Here is a 19,807-nt window from a genome sequence, read left to right on the forward strand (position 1 = left end):
AAGGCCACGTGCATTCATAGGGGATAATTTTTGTCAACACCTACTGTCTAAACTTATATACTAAATACAGTTGTTACAGTTTTGAACCTTTTTACACACTTAATATATATTTACATACAGTTTGTTTGAGCAAGCTGCTTGCCAGCGCAGGGGAAGCCTAACAGACACATCACTGTGGTCCAAAACCACTCGGAAGTGACGTCAAAATGACGTACACGCAAACGCGCTGCACACTTGTCGACTGATCGAGATCTGTGGTCGAATCGAGTTAGCGGCAAAAGCGTCTGCTTTGTTGTTCACTGTCATACTGACCGTGTATCTTGAGTGGTTGTTTGTTTTCGCCATTGAGCAAAATGTCTCAGGTGTATGAAAACATCTTTCGTGACGCTCTGAAAGATTTCAGAGTTTTGGAGGATGGCGTGATTTCAGGCTATTGTAATTCTTTGGAGGAGGTAATAATAATTTTATGTTAGAATTGGCTGGCAAAAATATGCGCCTTTAGGGACATTAGGAACTCTTGGAAAATAATTTTCTTTCTGCTGCCAGTGAAGATTTCATCTTAATAAATTTTCTGTGTCGCTTTCCGCGATCTGATTCCAATTTTTAAGTGAGTTTTTTTATGTATTATGCAGTTTTTTCTTTGTTTTCGTTGTGAGGTGCTGCGTTGTTACATTACTTTTACTGTAACATATACATGTGGAATATTGTAATTAATGATCGCTGTTAAGGAAGTTAATGGCAACTTTGTTTCAAAATTTGCCGTTTGTGAGTTCATCTATGTATTAAAGTAAGTGAAACTGAACATTGCAGCAGCTCACGCGCAAACGTCGTCTCGAGTAAATGGCATAATTTAGCAGACACACACATGAAAATGGGACTCAGGGCCTGGGAACAGTCATGCAAAAGGAAAATAAAAAGCATTATATTTGCAGCTAATGTCATTGCCAGAGCGTGGGCTCTGTATTCCACACAAATGTATCCTGCATTTTCCTAGGAATTTTACGTAGTTCTTTCTAATTGCAGTATCATCTCCAGTGCATAATTGCACAAATCCATTACTGCTGTTTTCTTTGTGCTGGCACTGAGCTGAATTCTGAGATTAGCTAGGAAACTGTCTATGCAGGGATATGGAACTCTGTAATTCGAATGACTGTAAGATCCGTAGTTTCTCACCAAAGTTTCAGCAAGGTCAGTGACATCAAATATGAAACACCTTTTTTCATCAATAGCACTGTAATGAATGCAAATGTTGCAACATGACCACGTTTGGCGTCCCCGCTGAATTCTGAGCAAAGGTGTATTGTTGATGGCTGCTGAGTGAGAGCTTTTTGTTCAGGATACCGTTGCTCAGTAATAACTGTCCACTTAATTAATACATGTTACAATGTGTCAATTATTACCAGTGCTTAGGTGGCTGTTTAAGTGTGTGTGGATAATGTTGTAACTCTATTGGGATTGCTGGATTATATTGGTAGACAAAGTCTGTCAGGATCTAAAATTGTCTCAGCACCACTCTGAATTTTGATGATAATGTAAGCTGTTTTAGTCTTTAGACATGCTCGTTGGTGAATGTGGGTCCTCATAGGGTATAGAACCTTGACACTTTGAAGCCCTCAGAGTTAAACTTCTCTTACAGGTGTTCTTTCACATCTACACTCTTTTCTTATTGCCCTGTTAGATTTTATTTTAATTTCTTCTATTGATCTGGCTGTTACTGGAGATGATGTTGATGGGAGTGACTTATTAAGTCATTTATTTATTTTTCTTAGCTTTTCCTCTCACAACATAGTACGTGGGATGAGGCAAAATGTCTTCTGGAGATATTATCTCAGTCCTTCTACTGGAAAGTGTTGACTTCTCGAGGAGGAGAAATGTTGAGGTCTGCATCTATAACCTTGTCAGGAATACCAATAGTAGAAATAGCTGGCAAATCACTTTTAAGTCTGGAGTGTATCAGTCAAATAAGCCTTAAAAGTGCTGTATTATTTCTGTTGGTGATAAGGAGGAATTCTGGCTAACGAGCCCAGATCGTGATTGATTTTGCTCTATTTGTCATTAGATAATTTCCTGTATCATACAATAACTTAAGTAAGACTTCAAGACAAGAAGTCATAGCTTATGGCTTGTATGATGTGGCAGAGTATGCAAAATTATGCTGTTTTTTTCATATGATGATTATGCAGAATCATAAGTTGTGGTCCTTGAGGGAAGTGGCTTATGTACGTAAAGGAAGTTTCACGAATTCTGTCGTATCATGCTCTTTCCCAGGTCTTTGTTACAAATTTCAATCCCTTTGCAAATTAATGTGCCAAGATGCTTGCAGATTTTGTGATTAAGCTTAATGGATGTTGTATTGAAGTAATGTAGTCAGAGGTCTTTCTTCCACTTTTGTTAAGAGTTTGACAGCCGAAAACTGATATTTTTCAATTGTAGGAGAGAAATCTTTTTGTATGTTTTACAAAAACTTTTTCATGGATGTATTAACCAGTTTCAACTTTCATCAGTTGTACTGGGTAGTTTTGATAGGTGATTGTCTTATTCTTAGTATATAAAGCCTGTATGCATAATTGTTATGCTTAATAAAGCTTTTGTTGACATAAGGCAAGGCGTGCTTGTAATGAGGTTAATTGAAGCACTATCAGTTAAACCCAAAACTAGGTCATTCAACATCATGTGCACTTGGAAAATATTTCTCATCATCATAATCACAACTGAAAGACCATTTTACGATCACAATTTTAACTGAAGTCAGCATTAACGTAATTTGTGGTCAGTGAATAACAATGGAATAAAAGCAAAAGAGCAAACAACTCATCCATGGTTAATAACATAACACTTACTTACTTTAGCTGTCAAAAACATCAGATGTGATGAAAGGCTGTGTACATTAAATAACTGAATTTTGTAAAGCCTAAAATTTCCCTCTTCATTCATTTTTCCCAGTGTAGTTACCCCAGTTTATGCTAATGGTCACTTTATTCTCAGGTGGAAACACAATTAGGGGTAGTATATATACTTTAAATGGACATTTCTTTCTAAGCTGCACTAACAATTGATGGAATTGACTCTTTTTATTGTTAATAGTTGTGATATGCAAGGCAGAATTGTATTATTTTCCTCTGTGTTGTTGACTTGTTAGTCATTTATCCATTTTCACAGCCATACACTCAGTAATTTTTACCCACTTGCATTTGATAATAGGCTGATTAAAAATATTTGTTGGTTGACAATCCCTGTCAGAGCTGGTTTCCTCCAATCAGAGTGCTGAATGCGTCAGGTCCAAACTATCTCTGTTCGCCATTTCCTGACTGCCACAACAGATGATCAATCTACTTACATTTTCTTGTCTGACGTTCTTTCTTGATTTGTTTGAACGCCATGCAATCATTTGCTGCCTTCAACCAGATTGGCCTTAAACAACATTTTAAGACAGTAGGCATAACTACGTATCCTTAAAATATCTTTATGGTGCAAGAGACAGCTTTACCATCGTAATATGATGTGAAAGGCTGCTGTGGTTGAAGGCAGCACATGATCACTGGGACCAAATAATCTTACATGAGTATAATGTAGAGTGATGGCATAGTGTAATGTATAAGAAACATTCCTGATCCATATAAAGTAGTGGATTTGAGTCTTGACAGATTCTTTGATATTTTTTAGAGCAAAATATTATCAAAATTACTTCATTATTTTTATTCAGTTAATGGGTTTGGATGCAGTTTTATTTCTAACACTCTGCTGTGTCATTTTCGACATTGTATTTACTTTTTAATTCCTGATACTTCTTCTTCATATCATTATTTCATTTGAAATCAGCTTGTCACCTATAACCTGTAACTGAATGCAAACCATGACTGCTCATCAGTTGGTAATTTGGCAGTCCATGCAGCTTGTGTGAGGACAGTTTCAGGTGCCATAATTAATGAAAGGAAGAAATTAGTTTGCTTTTAGCACTGACATACATTTCTTTTTGTCTTGAGTTTGCTTATAGAGAATAGCTCCAGCTAATTTCCTGCCACGTGCTTAGTGTTGGATGTTTCACCATCAAGCCAGGGCAGGCTACAGCATTAGGTGTGAGGCTATGCTGCGACTGCCCCTGGTCACACGGCATTACATCTACATCTACATGACTACTCTGCAATTCACATTTAAGTGCTTGGCAGAGGGTTCATCGAACCACAATCATACTATCTCTCTACTATTCCACTCCCGAACAGCGAGCGGGAAAAACGAACACCTAAACCTTTCTGTTCGAGCTCTGATTTCTCTTATTTTATTTTGATGATCATTCCTACCTATGTAGGTTGTGCTCAACAAAATATTTTTGCATTCGGAAGAGAAAGTTGGTGACTGAAATTTTGTAAAAAGGTCTCGCCGCGATGAAAAACGTCTATGCTGTAATGACTTCCATCCCAACTCGAGTATCATATCTGCCACACTCTCTCCCCTATAACGCGATAATACAAAACGAGCTGCCCTTTTTTGCACCCTTTCGATGTCCTCCGTCAATCCCACCTGGTAAGGATCCCACACCGCGCAGCAATATTCTAACAGTAAGAACGAGTGTAGTGTACGCTGTCTCTTTAGTGGACTTGTTGCATCTTCTAAGTGTCCTGCCAATGAAACGCAACCTTTGGCTCGCCTTCCCGACAATATTATCTATGTGGTCCTTCCAACTGAAGTTGTTCGTAATTTTAACACCCAGGTACTTAGTTGAATTGACAGCCTTGAGAATTGTACTATTTATCGAGTAATCGAATTCCAGCGGATTTCTTTTGGAACTCATGTGGATCATCTCACACTTTTCGTTATTTAGCGTCAACTGCCACCTGACACACCATACAGCAATCTTTTCTAAATAGCTTTGCAGCTGATACTGGTCTTCGGATGACCTTACTAGACGGTAAATTACAGCATCATCTGCGAACAGTCTAAGAGAACTGCTCAGATTGTCACCCAGGTCATTTATATAGATCAGGAACAGTACAGCTCCCAGGACGCTTCCCTGGGGAACACCTGATATCACTTCAGTTTTACTCGATGATTTGCCGTCTATTACTACGAACTGCGACCTTCCTGACAGGAAATCACGAATCCAGTCGCACAACTGAGACGATACCCCATAGCTCCGCAGCTTGATTAGAAGTCGCTTGTGAGGAACAGTGTCAAAAGCTTTCCGGAAATCTAGAAATACGGAATCAACTTGAGATCCCCTGTCGATAGCGGCCATTACTTCGTGCGAATAAAGAGCTAGCTGCGTTGCACAAGAGCGATGTTTTCTGAAGCCATGCTGATTACGTGTCAATAGATCGTTCCCTTCGAGGTGATTCATAATGTTTGAATACAGTATATGCTCCAAAACCCTACTGCAAACCGACGTCAATGATATAGGTCTGTAGTTAAATGGATTACTCCTACTACCCTTCTTGAACACTGGTGCGACCTGCGCAATTTTCCAATCTGTAGGTACAGATCTATCGGTGAGCGAGCGGTTGTATATGAGTGCTAAGTAGGGAGCTATAGTATCAGCGTAATCTGAAAGGAACCTAATCGGTATACAATCTGGACCTGAAGACTTGCCCGTGTCAAGCGATTTGAGTTGCTTCGCAACCCATAAGGTATCTACTTCGAAGAAACTCATGCTAGCAGATGTTAGTGTTTCAAATTTTGGAATATTCCATTCGTCTTCCCTGGTGAAGGAATTTCGGAAAACTGCGTTCAATAACTCCGCTTTAGCGGCACAGTCATCGATAACAGTACCATCGGCACTGCGCAGCGAAGGTATTGACTGCGTCTTGCCGCTTGTGTACTTTACATACGACCAGAATTTCTTCGGATTTTCTACCAAATTTCGAGACAATGTTTCGTTGTGGAAACTATTAAAGGCATCTCGCATCGAAGTACGTGCGAAATTTCGCGCGTCTGTAAATTTTAGCCCATCTTCGGGATTTCGCGTTCTTCTGAACTTCGCATGCTTTTTCCGTTGCCTCTGCAACAGCGTTCGGACCTTTTTTGTGTACCACGGGGGATCCGTTCCATCTCTTACCAATTTATGAGGTATGAATATCTCAAATGCTGTTGCTACTATATCTTTGAATTTGAGCCACATCTCGCCTACATTCGCATAGTCAGTTCGGAAGGAATGGAAATTGTCTTTTAGGAAGGCTTCTAGTGGCACTTTATCCGCTTTTTTAAATAAAATTATTTTGCGTTTGTTTCGGATGGATTTGGAAGAAATGGTATTGAGCCTAGCTACAATGACCTTGTGATCACTAATCCCTAAATGTATTAATTGTTGTGAACAAAGTACGATTAACAGTTCTTCTGTAGCATGCTGACAGCCATTTTCTAGGATATATTGCACATCATGTTATGTTTAGGTTATCAAATGAGTTTAAATTCTGGGCTATAAAATGCCGTATCTGCCACAGTTACGCCATTGGTCACTCCAAAACCAGTTGTCAGCAGAGTATGTCATATTCATGTTCTTTCATAATGGCCACTTCCAACACTGCACATGTATACGTTTCACATCCTTTCGTAATCCCAACCTGTGCTCTGCCTCTACTGAGCAAAACCTACTTTTTTTAACATGAAAATTAAATTGAACAGCACTTGCTGAGTGACGTGCTCTGTTGCCTATAATACAGCAGCAGCCGGTGTGCTAACACTTTAGCAACAAGTGACAGATGCCAACTAACAAATAATTTTAATGAAGCTATACTGCTGTGTTCATGTTGAAATGGTTTTCGATAATTGTGGTGTAGATATGTAAAACAGTAGTCAGCTCACTGAACCTATTGACGGGCATGTTTAGCTTTATTGTCTTCCTGTTTATTTTTTGTAATTCCACATTCATAGTAATTACATTTTTCTACATAAGTGTTCTTAACATCTTTGTTTACAAAGAATATTAATTCCACATTTATTGGAACCACAATAAAGCACTTCAGTTGCCCGAAATCAGTACAGTATCCTTATTGCACATGGCAGACAGTTCCATTTCTTTGCTAGATACAATAGGTGTGACATCCCGTAAAATTTTGCTCCAGTACTATGTAAAGTAGATAGACAATCTGTTTCCATCAGTTCAGAACTTTGACAATACCTGTCAAATGAATGAAATGTTTTCTCGCGTTGTATTTAGTTAATTAACAATAACATATGTGAATTATATATCAATAACAATGTTTGTGTTTTTGTCTGTGAGAAATATATTAACTGTTCCAGGTAAAACAAAGCATTTCTTCAAGCAAATACAGGGACATGTCCCTATCTCCTTTTTTGGTTGTGCATTTGCAGTGGAGAGTGTATGTGGTCAAGGCACTGTGTTTTGGGGCCAAAATACTATAAAAGTATAGAATCTAGTGTACCTGAGCACTTGGTAATATCATGCTGTGTTTCCATAAAACAAGTTCGTTACAGGGAAAGTTAATTAAATAAATTTTATAGTAGTTATTTACCCTCTTTAGGGAGACCGTGTGACTCCTCGTAAGAGATTGAGGATCATGGATACTAGAAAATCCAACTGCCCAGTGACTTTAAATATGAAGTGTATAAGGGTGTATCCTGATTACTGTATGCACTCAGCAACTGAACACAGGGATACAAAGGCAAAAGTAAGTATCCAGTTTGGGTTCTGCTTGGAGAAAATTTTACATGATCAGTTGACAGTATACTTTAAAATCTATTGTTTTTAATGCTCTTAATTAAATAATTGATGCATTTTTGTCTTACAGGTTCTTGCAAGTCTACAGAAAGATTTGGCATTGCCATGCCCACCTAAGAGCTACCTACGTTTTTATTTGACTGCTTCCCCGCAAGTGCACACACACATGCTACTGAAAGTGTTGAAGCAAGTGGGTACATACATCCTTCACTTGTAAAGGAAATCAAAAACTTAGTACTCAGTGGAATGGCATCTCTCAGTCATTAAGTTGGCTCTAGATAGATTTGTTGAAATCAATTTTACTGGGACACACATACCAGGTCAAATGAATACTACCTTTTACCACACAGAGAAAACAATTTACAGTCACATTTATTGGACCCTTTATGGTATAAATAAAGTATTGTTTGACGAGACTAGACTGCAGAATCAGGTTGATGTGTGGCACAAAGACTCGAGCAATCACATGATTTATTATAGACATTGCACGGGAGCCAATGGTGAAGTGAAACCTTTACTTTTTTGCTATCAGAGCAGTTGGCAGAGAGATCTTTTGAAGAAGTATGGGGGTAGTTGTTTGTTAGATGAAACATACAAAACAACATCATATAATATTCCTTTATTTTTTATAGCTGTGAAGAGTAATGTGGGCTATTTGGTTGTCGGTTTTTTCTTAATTCAGATTGAAAATGCAAGATCCATTCATGAAGCACTAGACATTTTCAAGGACTGGAACAAGGATTGGAATCCCCTCTATTGGGTTACCGATTTCTCGGAGTCGGAGATAAAGGCAACTGAGCAAGCATTCCCTCAGACAAAAGTTTACTTGTGCCTTTTCCATCGAAAACAGGCATGGGGAAGATGGTTGAAAAAAAAGGATAATCTACGTGTACCAAATGACATGAAGACATTTCTGGATATGTGGTAAGAAACTTCAGAACCACCAACAGAGATAGAATTTAGAGATCATGTAGAAGAGTTGCGAACGCATGAGGTTTCTCGGAGAAACGAGCGTGCATGGCCATACTTTAAACAGCAATGGCTAACGTTATGTGAAAGATGGGTGAAAGCGTATGAGGACAAGGGCAGATTTGCAACCATTGACACTACAAATGGAGTTGAAGCCATGAACAAGGTTGTAAAACATTTTTTCCTTAAACACAATTCAGGCAGGGCTTTAACTGTGGTTACTAAGGTTATAATAAACCAGTTTCTTCCAAGCCTAATTAGAAAATACTGTCTGCAGAATTCTGCCATCAAAGCTTATAACAAAGATGTTCCACTGTTTTTGCATAAAAAAATAAACAAGTTTGTGAAACATGTCATGCAGCGATATGCATCAGCAAAAGTTGAGTTAACTGCAAGATCAGTGAGTAAGAGATCGGATGGTTCATTTTGTGTGGAGAGTGCAAAGTCCAAGAACTGTAATTATGTTGTAAACTTTGATATACCAGATTGCACATGTGAAGATTTTCGGATATATAAATACCCATGCAAGCATTTCTGTGCAATCTTTATTTTTTACCCAGAGTGGGGTTTTGATAAAATGCCAGAAAGTTATAAGACTAGTCCATTAATATGTCTTGATGAAATTTATGGGGTGGGCTTTAGAAGGGGCTCTTTAGTAATTTCATATGAAGGCAGTAGTAGTGATGAAGCTGTTGAGGAGGCTGTCGAGGCAGCAAATACAGATGGTCTTGTTCAAACCCAGAATATTCCTTTGCAGCAAGGGAGCTGTGTAAACAGATTTATAATCTCACATACAACTGCAGCAACAGTGAAACATTACAGAAAGTACTTGAATCACTGAGCAACTGTGCGCAAGATTTGCAATTAGCAAATCCTGAAGTTGGTGGTCTCCCATTAGCAGTGCCATCAACTTCCAAACAATAGCGAAGAACAATGCCAAAAGCCTTACAAGATCTGTCTTAAACACATTATAACTTTCCATTTGAAGGGTAAGAAATGACTGTTTATTTGAATTTTAGATAGCTCTTTGTCTATGTAAAATACAAATAATCTCCGTCATTTCTGATCCTCGAGATGGAATGCTATGAGGTTTGTATGTTGGTCTCTGATTTTAAACTTTGTTGCACATTTGAATTTCGAAGTAGCAATAGATAAAATATTATAAAAAGGATAGTTGCTACGTTTGTGAATGAGTGAGTGTGCGCGTGTGCTTTTGAAAAGGCCCTTGTTGTCCGAAAGATAAGTCCGATAGTCTTTTTGTTGTGCCTTTGTGTGACTCAGCATCTTCACTATTTGGTGAGCAGCAACAACTATCCTTTTCATAATATTGTTACATTCCATCCTGGATTTTTCATTGTTCATCAGAGAAAAGATTTTTCTGAGGAATTAAACTAGGTGGTAGTGTAGAACTTGCGAACTTTTTACAATATGAAATAAAAGATTTTAACTTTAAATTAAGTTAATTCAAATATGGGACAATGTTGAGAGTTGAAACGGTGCAAAAAATAAATAAGATATATCTTAGTGGCATTGAGATGTCGTATGACTGATGTAGGAAAGATTTTGCATTTCTTTTTCCAAGTAAGAATGCACTTGCTCTCACTTGCTTCAATACATGTCTAGTGATTCACGCGATACAGAGATATAGATAGTGCCCTGTTAATGAACATGTGAGATTGCCCAATATCACTTTGACAGAAGTGTATAGTGTTTCCTTGATATGGTATCTGGTCAGCAATGTCATTGGGGCCAAATGAAGTAAGTACTGAGTTTTTTTATTTACTTTGGAAGCTTAATGTGTATCAGTTACCTACATATTGGATATCTACCACCTTGCTTCTAATGTTCTTAATAACTTTGCAGAGTTACTGCAGATACCACAGCAGAAGCAATTACTGTTACTGGAATACCAGTAATGTTTATTAAATTCAGTTATAAAGTAGTTCTGGACATTGCAGCTGGTGAGCAGTCATCGGGCACCAAAAGAAGTGAGTATTAAATTTTGGAATTGTGCCTTGAAAACATGTGTATCATGTTGCATAACTCAATTACTTGTTGTTGATTTATTTGTTAGGTTCAGCTATTATGGATTTCTGGCCTTCAGTCCATGGGAAAATTCACACCAGAGTGCATGAAGACTGTTATATTCCAAGGATATCTTGGAAGATTGATAGTATTCCTGAAGGAAAACAATCCATATAGTGTTTCACGTGTGTATCAAACTGCCATTTGTTGTGGCACATAAATGTTTGCAACTTGATTGTAATTTTTGAACAGTTTCTCAACAATCCAAGAATTTCTTATAATGAGAAGTAGACATTGTTGCTTGGTTAAAGGAAATACAAATCAGTCAAAACAACTACCTTATTAACTTCCCACAGAGAAATATTTTTCACTACTGCTACTTAAAAATTCAAATGTGTGACAAAGTTTGCTTACAGAACTTGTCATAAAGATCTCCATTATTTGTATTTTTTAGATAGCTCTTATTGTTTGATCTTTCAAATGGAATGCTATGACCTCCATGTGATCTATTCCTTAGCAGTTAATTATCCATTAAGGCACAAATATATGAACATTACAATGAGAGGGGTCTTTATGCCAGGCCCTGTAAAAGTAATGGCATCTTACTTAATATTATTGTTGGGAATTTGATGGCACAGCTGTGGGGAGACCACAAATTTCAGGGTTTGCTAACTGCAAATCTGGCACACAGTTGCTGAGTGATTAAAGTACTTTTCATAATGTCTCACTGTTGATACAGTTGTATGTGAGATTATAAACCTGTTTGAACAACACCTTCACTTCAAATTGCTGCAGAGAAATGGTTAAGGTATCAGTGTGATGCTCTATGTGTTTCCTCAACTGTGTCCTCATTGCTACTGTCTTCATGTGAAATTACTGCAGACACACTTCTGGAACCAAACCTGTACATCTTGTGAAAACAGATTAGTGGGCTATTCCTGCAGCTTTCTGGTATTTTATCAAAACCTCACTCTGGATAGGAAATAAAGATTGCACAGAAATGCTTGCATGGGTATTTATATATCTCAAAATCTTCACATGTGCAGTTTGGTAGAGCAAAGCTTAAAACATAATTACAGTCTTTGAACATTGTACTCTCCATACAAAACATTGTCCAACTTCACATTCACTAATGTTGCAGTTAACTCAACTTTCCCTGGTGCATATCGCTGCATGACATGTTTCACAAACTTGGGCAGAATTGTGCAGACAGTATTTTCTAGATAAGCTTGGAAGAAATTGATTTCTTATATCCGTAGTAGCCCCATTCAAGGTCCCATCTGTATTGCATTTTAGGAAGAAAAAAAAGAGTTTACAATCTTGTTCATGGCTTCAACTCCACTTTTAATATCAATGGTATCAAAATTGCCCTTGTCCTCATAAGCTTCCACTCTCTTTTCATGTACCAATAGCCACTGCTGTTAAACATGCATAAGTGTTTCTCTGTTGGTGATTCTGAAATTTCTTGCCACATGCTCAGAAATCTCTTCATGTCATTTGGTATATATTCAGCCATCTTCCTCAAACCTGTTTCAGACTGAAAAGGCACAAGTAAACTTTTGTCTGAGGAAATTCTTGATCAGTTGTGTTTATCTCAGACTATAAGAAATCAGTAAACCAATAGATGGGATTCCAGTCCTTGAAAATGGCTAGTGCTTCATGAATGGATCTCGCATTTTCAACTTGAATGAAAAAGAAAACCAAATAACCCACATTACTCTTTACAGCTATAAAAAAATAAAGGCATATCATGTGTTGTTGTTTTTGTATGTTGCATATAACAACTATTCCTGTACTACTTCAAAAGATCTCTTTGCTAACAGCTCTGATAGAAAAAAGGTGATGGTTTCACTCCTCCATTGGCACCTATACCATGTTTGTAATAAATCATATGATCGCTTTAGAAATGAGTGTCCTGATTGATATAAAAAACAGTTTTCAAATTTTCTGTACAAACTGTAAACAGTTCCTCAGTTGGTGATTGTGGAAGAGATTGCCATAGCCACAGTATTGATCCACTGTTAGGTGGTAAACCTACAATTTCCTTCCAGTATGAGCCAAGTGAAGTAAAACTGTGGTTGGAGAAATGTTTTATATTCTTAAACTGAGTATTTGTAACCCATTATGTTGGATTGCAGTTCATGTGTCAACACTTTAAAATGTTTAGTTCTTCAGTGATGACACTTGATACAATTTCAATTTTTTAAGGCTATTCTGTGTCAAGTTAAACTTTGAATTATCCATTTAAACTCATTTTTTGCTGTGTGGCAGATGGATTTATGTTCATGTAATATTTTTAACGTTGATTGTAGTAAGATGTAATCATATGTAAATGCCCAATAAAATAGATTGATATTTATATTTTTTGTTTCTGTATAATAATCCTGTAGCTTGGTGACCTGTGTTAGGGGTGTGTGTGTGTGTGTGTGTGTGTGTGTGTGTGTGTGTGTGTGTGTGTGTGTGTGTGTAAGATATCATTTCATGGGAAATGTGGCAACAACAGATCATAAATTGTGTGCAGAATATACCTAATTATCAACACCTGTAAGCGGCTAAAGGTCTGGATTTCATTATAATTTCATTCTTCGAGAGCTGCAAGATTGCCAATGGTATCTGTACAGATACCAGCTTCATATAAATTAGTAAGGTTTTTTACTGACTATTGTTCACCAAAGCTGACAACAGGCTGCATTCAGTAGTAGTGCTACATAATGGTGGTACTTCAGTACAACTTTGAACCCTTTAACTGGTTTAGTTCAGCAGGAGCAAAGTATATTCAAGGTATGTTTCACATGAACCAAGAAACCTTTGCCTTGAATTTCATGTGATTTTGCACTCTGCTGCTAAGTTTTCCTTTTAGATTTATTAAATTTCTTAAAGAGGCTTGTTACAAACACTATCAATGCACATAGGTAACATGTGTGACTGATATTCCTTACATATCACAACCTTATTTCAGTTTCACTCTGTTGTTGCTGGTAACTGTTATGATGGAAGAGTTGATTTGTGCCACATTAAGGAAGATTAAGAAAAAAGTCATTTACAAACTCGTGAAAAGGAGGCGGGGTTCCCCAAAAGTATAAAGGTTGCCCTAAGCAGTCACTTTCATTGGATTAAGTTCTTTCCATATCCTTTCTGGATATTTCAGCCAGCTGCATCCTATTGTAGAGATAGACTAACCAAAAACCTTAGTGTTACATGAACAGAGCAGAAAAACTTTATTAAATGCGCAAAGGACTGGTAACTACCTTCATGTATGGACCACTTTCCAAAAAATATACACTGTGTCAAGGCATTCAGATTGTACATATTCTTTCTGAATATTTTTATTGTAGCAGGAAGAATGGGGATTGTTTAACTTACCTTTAACCTAAGGTATATTAGATTGTTGTATAAAATTAATCAAAAGAGTAAAGTTGGAATACGGGCTCTTATTGCAACAAGAGATATTAGAGTACAATATTATAAGAGACAGATGAAGACTAGGTGGGAGATAGACTAAGAGAATAATTTCACATGGTGCTGAAAGACCTGCACCCAAACAAGGCACCTGGAGTAGACATTCCCACACATTTGTGGAGATCCTTCAGACAGACAGCCAAGTCGAACTATTCCATGTGGTATGCAAGATAAGAGGAAAAGTGAAAAAACCTTCACGTTTCAGAAGGAAGTAATAATTCCTATTCCAAGAAAACCAGGCACTGAAAGTTGGAAATATTACAGCACTATCAGTGTGGCAAGTCATGGTTGTAGTTTGACACAAATTAAGTAAAGAATAGTGGACAAACTGGTAGGTGCCAACTGACCTCAGGAAACATTACTTTGGTATCTGGGAAAAAGTAGCAACACATGAGGCAATATTAGTCCTACGAAAAATCTTACAAGAGGATGTAGGGAAAGCTTTTGACACTGTTGGCTGGACTATACACTAGGAAATTCTGAAGGTAGCAAGGATGAAATACAAAGACTAAAATTTGCACACTGATGTAACAGTAACGTGTAAAGAAAAGAAAAGTGCGCAGTCCTTGGGAAGGAGGTGAGTCCGGGAGTGAAGTATTGTAGAAGGCGAAACCATGACTTGCAGATTATGTTTAAAGGGGTGTTGTTCCTGTTGCAGAGGAATTAATTTAGTGTACAATCCTTACTGTGATTTGTATTACCAATGTTTTGAGGGGAATGGAAATATTAAAGTAACGATATACAAATTCAACAAAGGTTTTTTAACTAATCAGTATCATCTTCAAGCTCTGAATCAACATGCATTTAAAATGCTTGGATGTATATCATGGCACTGTCTGTAGCTCTTGCTAGTTCATTACACACAATTCGAAGATTCAACAGTGGAACAAAAAACCTGACATAAAAGTTGCGTTCATTAAGCAATTGGATATGACAATTGTTCTATCCTGACAATATTTTACATATAAATTATAGCCATACGAGTAGCTTATCAATTGAACTTGGTGTACACAGGCATGATAAAGATAATAAATATCACTGGTATCTTTAAGTACTCATCTTAGCTATTGAAACGGCTACACATCTATGCTGATAACTGAAGCCATGTTTAACATCCTCAGATGGATTTTACTACATTAGATTCAGTTCTCATTCTATAGACCCAAAAATGGGATGGTTTTCTTGGATATGGAATGTCAAAGTACAACATAAAAAACAAAGACCATCTGAATATAACACTTCCCCGATCACGTCAGGAGACTTTAAAGATACGTGAATACATAACAGATAAACTGGGACTGCCAATGTTTACAGAATTAATACTCAGAAGGAAACAGTTATGCACTTTTAACAAATTTAACATACACACAACACCTAATCTTAACTGTTGTAAAACCAAATCTAAGATATTTTTACTTAAGCTGGTCTAACAGTCCCTGTTACGATATTTATTTATAGAGGAGCTGCCTGCCTAAAAATCTTTCAAGATCTGTTTAAACTGTGCTGTTTCTGAAACAAACTTTTTAATGGTAGCTGGCAATTTATTGAAAATGTAAACTGGACTCCTCTTTGGACCAAGGTAAGCAATTTTAGGTCTTATTGTTCCTAGTATTTTACTATGTGCTGAGCTATTGTTTGGAAATAAACATGTTATTTGCAACAAATTTCTTTAAGGGATAAATATACTGAAGGATTGGTTAAAATACCCACTTCCTTGCTCAGATTTGTACATGATTATATGGAATTTACAACACAATTGAGTCTTATTACATGCTTCTGCAGTCTAAAAACTTTTGCTCGGTTTGACGAGGTACCTCGAAGTATTAAAGTAAATGAAGTAAGCAAGGGTTTTTTTTATCTCCTACATCTGACATCATTTACATTGCAAATACAAACTTGTTTAGGTGCTTCAGCAATTTTGTGGTACACACCCTTCCTAACTGAATTTATTACTGAGTTGTAACCCGAGAAGTTTAACACTGTCAACTGCTTCTATCTGCATGCCTTCGTACATTATACACATCCTGCAAACAAATTTCTTACAGGTTCTTATCTGCATACAGTGGGCCTTTCCAAAGTTTAATGACAGTAAATTACTTCTAAAGCATTTCTTGTCAGTGAAAATTTGATTAGTAGCAATTTCTAAATCTGTACTTGACTTGCTATTTGGTGCAATGTTTGTGTCATGTGCCAACAAAACAAACTTAGCATCTGGCAATTTAACAGATGAGAGGTCATTACTGTAGACAGGAATAAACAACAGATTCAAGATGGAACCTTGAGGAGCACCACATGTAATTACTTCCCAATCAGATGAAGACTATTTGCTTACTCTGCATGTCTCTGCAGTGACACCCTTTTTTCCTTTTAGTTAGGTCAGACTCTAACCATTTTGCAGCACTGCCAGTAACATCACAATATTCTAATTCTCTTGAGAGAAAGCTGTGATTCATAGTCAAGGGCTTTTGACAGGTCACAGAGAATGCCAGTAGCCTCTAACTTGTTTTCTTATGAATTATTCCCACTGTAAGTGCAAATACCCTTCTCTGTCAGTAAGCATAAGGAACCCAAACTTTGACTTGGATGATATATTGTTTGCAGTCGGATGCTTGAGAAGATGCTTAGACACAACCTTTTCAAATATTTTTGAAGACGCCAGCAAAAGTGAAAATGATCAATAATTTGATAGTATCTCTTTAATGCTCTTCTTGCACAGAGGCTTAACTTAGGCATATTTTAGCCAGTCTGGAAATGTTCCACTGATAAGAGATTGATCACACAAATAATTTGAGGTACAACTCTACCTACATGAATACACTTTGAAAAACTTCACTAGAATACTTTAAGGATTTTATGATGGATGCTGCTACTTAGGGAGAAGTGAGTGTCATTTCCATTTTACTGAAGTTATTTGTAGCGAGTGGTCTCACATGTTCAATTGCACTGTTAACTGAACCTGATAACTTCAAGCTGTCAGTAACAGATACAAAGTACTGTACCTATTTAAGAAGTTTGCAACACTACATGCATTTGTTACCAATGCCTCATTTACTTTAATTTGAAGTGTTACGGGAATTTTCAAAATTCAGAACCTGTATGCATCACAGCAACAACATAAAGTTTAAATAAGATATGGCTTTATCTCAATAGGAAGTCAGACTGCTACTTAATTTACAGATGGCAGCAGAAATGATATTCTTTCACTGTTATCTGTAAGGCAAACAGTAGCCTGTCTTCCTAATCACAGTTAACGTAACATAGCTGTTACTGTAGTCTCTTTAAATTTGGTCAGCTTGCCAGACTGTAGTGTATCAGACTATCTTATTATTTACAGGATACCAGATGCATTAACATTAATAAAACAAGTGTTTTCTGGAGACAATTTCTTAATCAAAACTGTGTAGCACAATAAATACCTTACACCTCTCATTATTTGAACATCTGAATCAAATCTACAGTTACTCTGCATTATGTGGTGCTAAATGTAGTTGTACTGTGATGCTGGAGGGGCGCAGAACCAATTTTTATATGCTGTCACAGTAAGAATGGTTACAAGAATGCTTTATGGAAACCTTCATAGCGTTCTGTTTGTAAATTTTTAGTAAAATTCTCCAAAACTGAAGTCACAGCCATATGAGAAGAAAGTCTACATGACTTGAACTCATATACAAAATGAAAAATTTCATTCAACTGTGAAGTGTGCATAGTTAAACTGCCAGGAAAGTGTAAATAATGTGAAAGGTTTAAGACGACACTCTTTGTAACACAGCCTGTCATTTACTCTTCTTTCTTGCTGAGTGAGCTATGCACCCCATAGCAAATTGCCTTGTTTCTTATGCAGTCAAGTTATTTACCCACTCTTCTTAAACCATATATTGTTTTTGTGTATAATGAACACAGGAAGTAGTTTTTTATAGAATTTTATGTTGCCCTTGGAGGTTTCTTTCATGACCCTTTAAGACCGCTTTTGCATGATCAAAATTCATTTGTATGATCATAGAAACTATTATTAATATAAAAGATTAGCTGTCCTATGTGTAGCCAAACAACTACCCCTTAAATGTATAATAAAGCCTGCTTCTTCTGAAAAGTTGTTTTAACAATTAACTGAGAAGACGCAAAAGGCATTAACTTCCTGTGAGGCACAATTTAGAAAACATATCTATTAACACAAATAACAGCTCTTGGTAAACCAATATTTCATTATAACTGCACTGGAATCTTGCGTATCCCAGGAAATGAAAATTTATAGCCTTATCACGACACTATTCTTAATAGTTTGTTTTTTCCCCCAGTATGAGGTGCGTACTCGACAACAAATGCTATTTCTCGTAAGCAATGGCAATGTTTAGCTTCTCTCAACGGTTATACATAATGGTTCATGGAATGTATAACGGAAATACTGCATTTATTATTTAGGTGTATAACATTTTATGCTACCTATTTGGTCCTAGACAGAATAAGCAGATCAATCACAACATAGTCAATAAACAGGTAAAATCCGATAAGCTGAGAATCCGTACGATTTATTTACTTCTACGTAGTTTATAAATACATTTCCATTTCTCCGCTACAGTGTACGTGCGGTAACAGCCACATTCCTATCCCATTGAGGTCACATATTAGGGGATCACACTCGTTTCAGTACGATTCAACAGACACGCACCGACGTTTTAACATTCACTCCAGTGTGGTCCGAAAACTTTCACCTAACTCGACTTGACTACGGATCTCGATACTCGACAAGTGTTGGAGCGCGTTTGCGTATACGTCATTTTGACGTCACTTCTGAGTGGTTTCGGACCACAATGATGTGTTTGTTAGGCTTCCCGCCAGCGCAGTTAATGTTCTGTGCTCCCAGCGTTGGTTTCCCAACGCATCTCTGGCAGGACGTAGTCTTTGCGCATGCGCAATAGCGTCACTGAATTTCGCGTGCGGCAGTTTCAAAATCGCTGTGTTATGACATTCTGGAACAGTATTCACTTTCACATAGTGTTCATTACAAGTTGTCATTCCAGCATAAATGGCATGCTAAGTCCGGTGACACCATAAGATTGAGCGTGTGCGTGATCTGAAGCAATGTCCATGTCTTCTGTTACGACACAACACTCCAGATCCTTGTGCGTTTTCATGACTATTGTTCCCGGGGCTTATATGGTCGATGTAGTGTTTAGCCTCCATATCGCCTACGACAGGTGCTGAGTTTGTTGTCTCCAAAGCACCTGAAGGCCGGCCAGGAACAACGGCGTCGATGTTTGCAAAGGTAGGTGTTTCATCACGTTGTTTACACTCGCCAACAAACGTTCATTTGCAGTGTGAAAATCCTCATTATCGTCGGAGTAAATTGCAGTTTATATCGGTTTACAAACAGTTACTTGGTTTATGCACCATAAGTTTCACAAATAACGCAAAATTCGTCGTTTACAACGTACACAGTTTGCAACACTTGTTTGCCATATTTACATTTTAACAAAGTTCACTGTGTCCCAGCATGTTTACATCGTTAAATATGAAAGCTTACATTTCGTGGTCACATTTCAAAATATATTGACATTATGCAAACTTTTAACACATATACAAATACATATAAATTTACAAGAATATGCATGTGAAATATTTACAGTAAAAAAAAATATACTAAGTCCTATTGGCTTTCTTTTATTGGGGTATCAATTTTTTTTC

The 19,807-nt window shown here is 37.1% G+C and overlaps 1 protein-coding gene across 2 annotated transcripts; it reads left to right on the forward strand.

Moving 5' to 3' along the window:
• The first annotated feature begins 248 nt into the window (after nt 1–248).
• LOC126272191 (uncharacterized) lies at nt 249–13,025 on the forward strand. Of its 2 annotated transcripts, none has more exons than XR_007549189.1 (4): nt 249–452; nt 7,234–7,387; nt 7,476–7,622; nt 7,743–9,156. XR_007549189.1 is itself a non-coding variant. In XM_049974869.1 (4 exons), the coding sequence occupies exons 1-4, from the start codon at nt 354–356 to the stop codon at nt 10,565–10,567; spliced, it is 429 nt and encodes a 142-aa protein (XP_049830826.1). In that variant the 5' UTR covers nt 259–353; the 3' UTR covers nt 10,568–13,025. The 2 variants fall into 2 exon arrangements, 1 of the variants encoding a protein (XP_049830826.1); XM_049974869.1 differs by lacking the exon at nt 7,234–7,387 and adding an exon at nt 10,505–13,025 and having other exon boundaries at nt 259–452; nt 7,743–7,862.
• The last annotated feature ends 6,782 nt before the right edge of the window (nt 13,026–19,807 follow it).

This window comes from Schistocerca gregaria, chromosome 5 (assembly GCF_023897955.1).
Source record: "Schistocerca gregaria isolate iqSchGreg1 chromosome 5, iqSchGreg1.2, whole genome shotgun sequence".
Taxonomy (NCBI): Eukaryota; Metazoa; Arthropoda; class Insecta; order Orthoptera; family Acrididae; genus Schistocerca; species Schistocerca gregaria.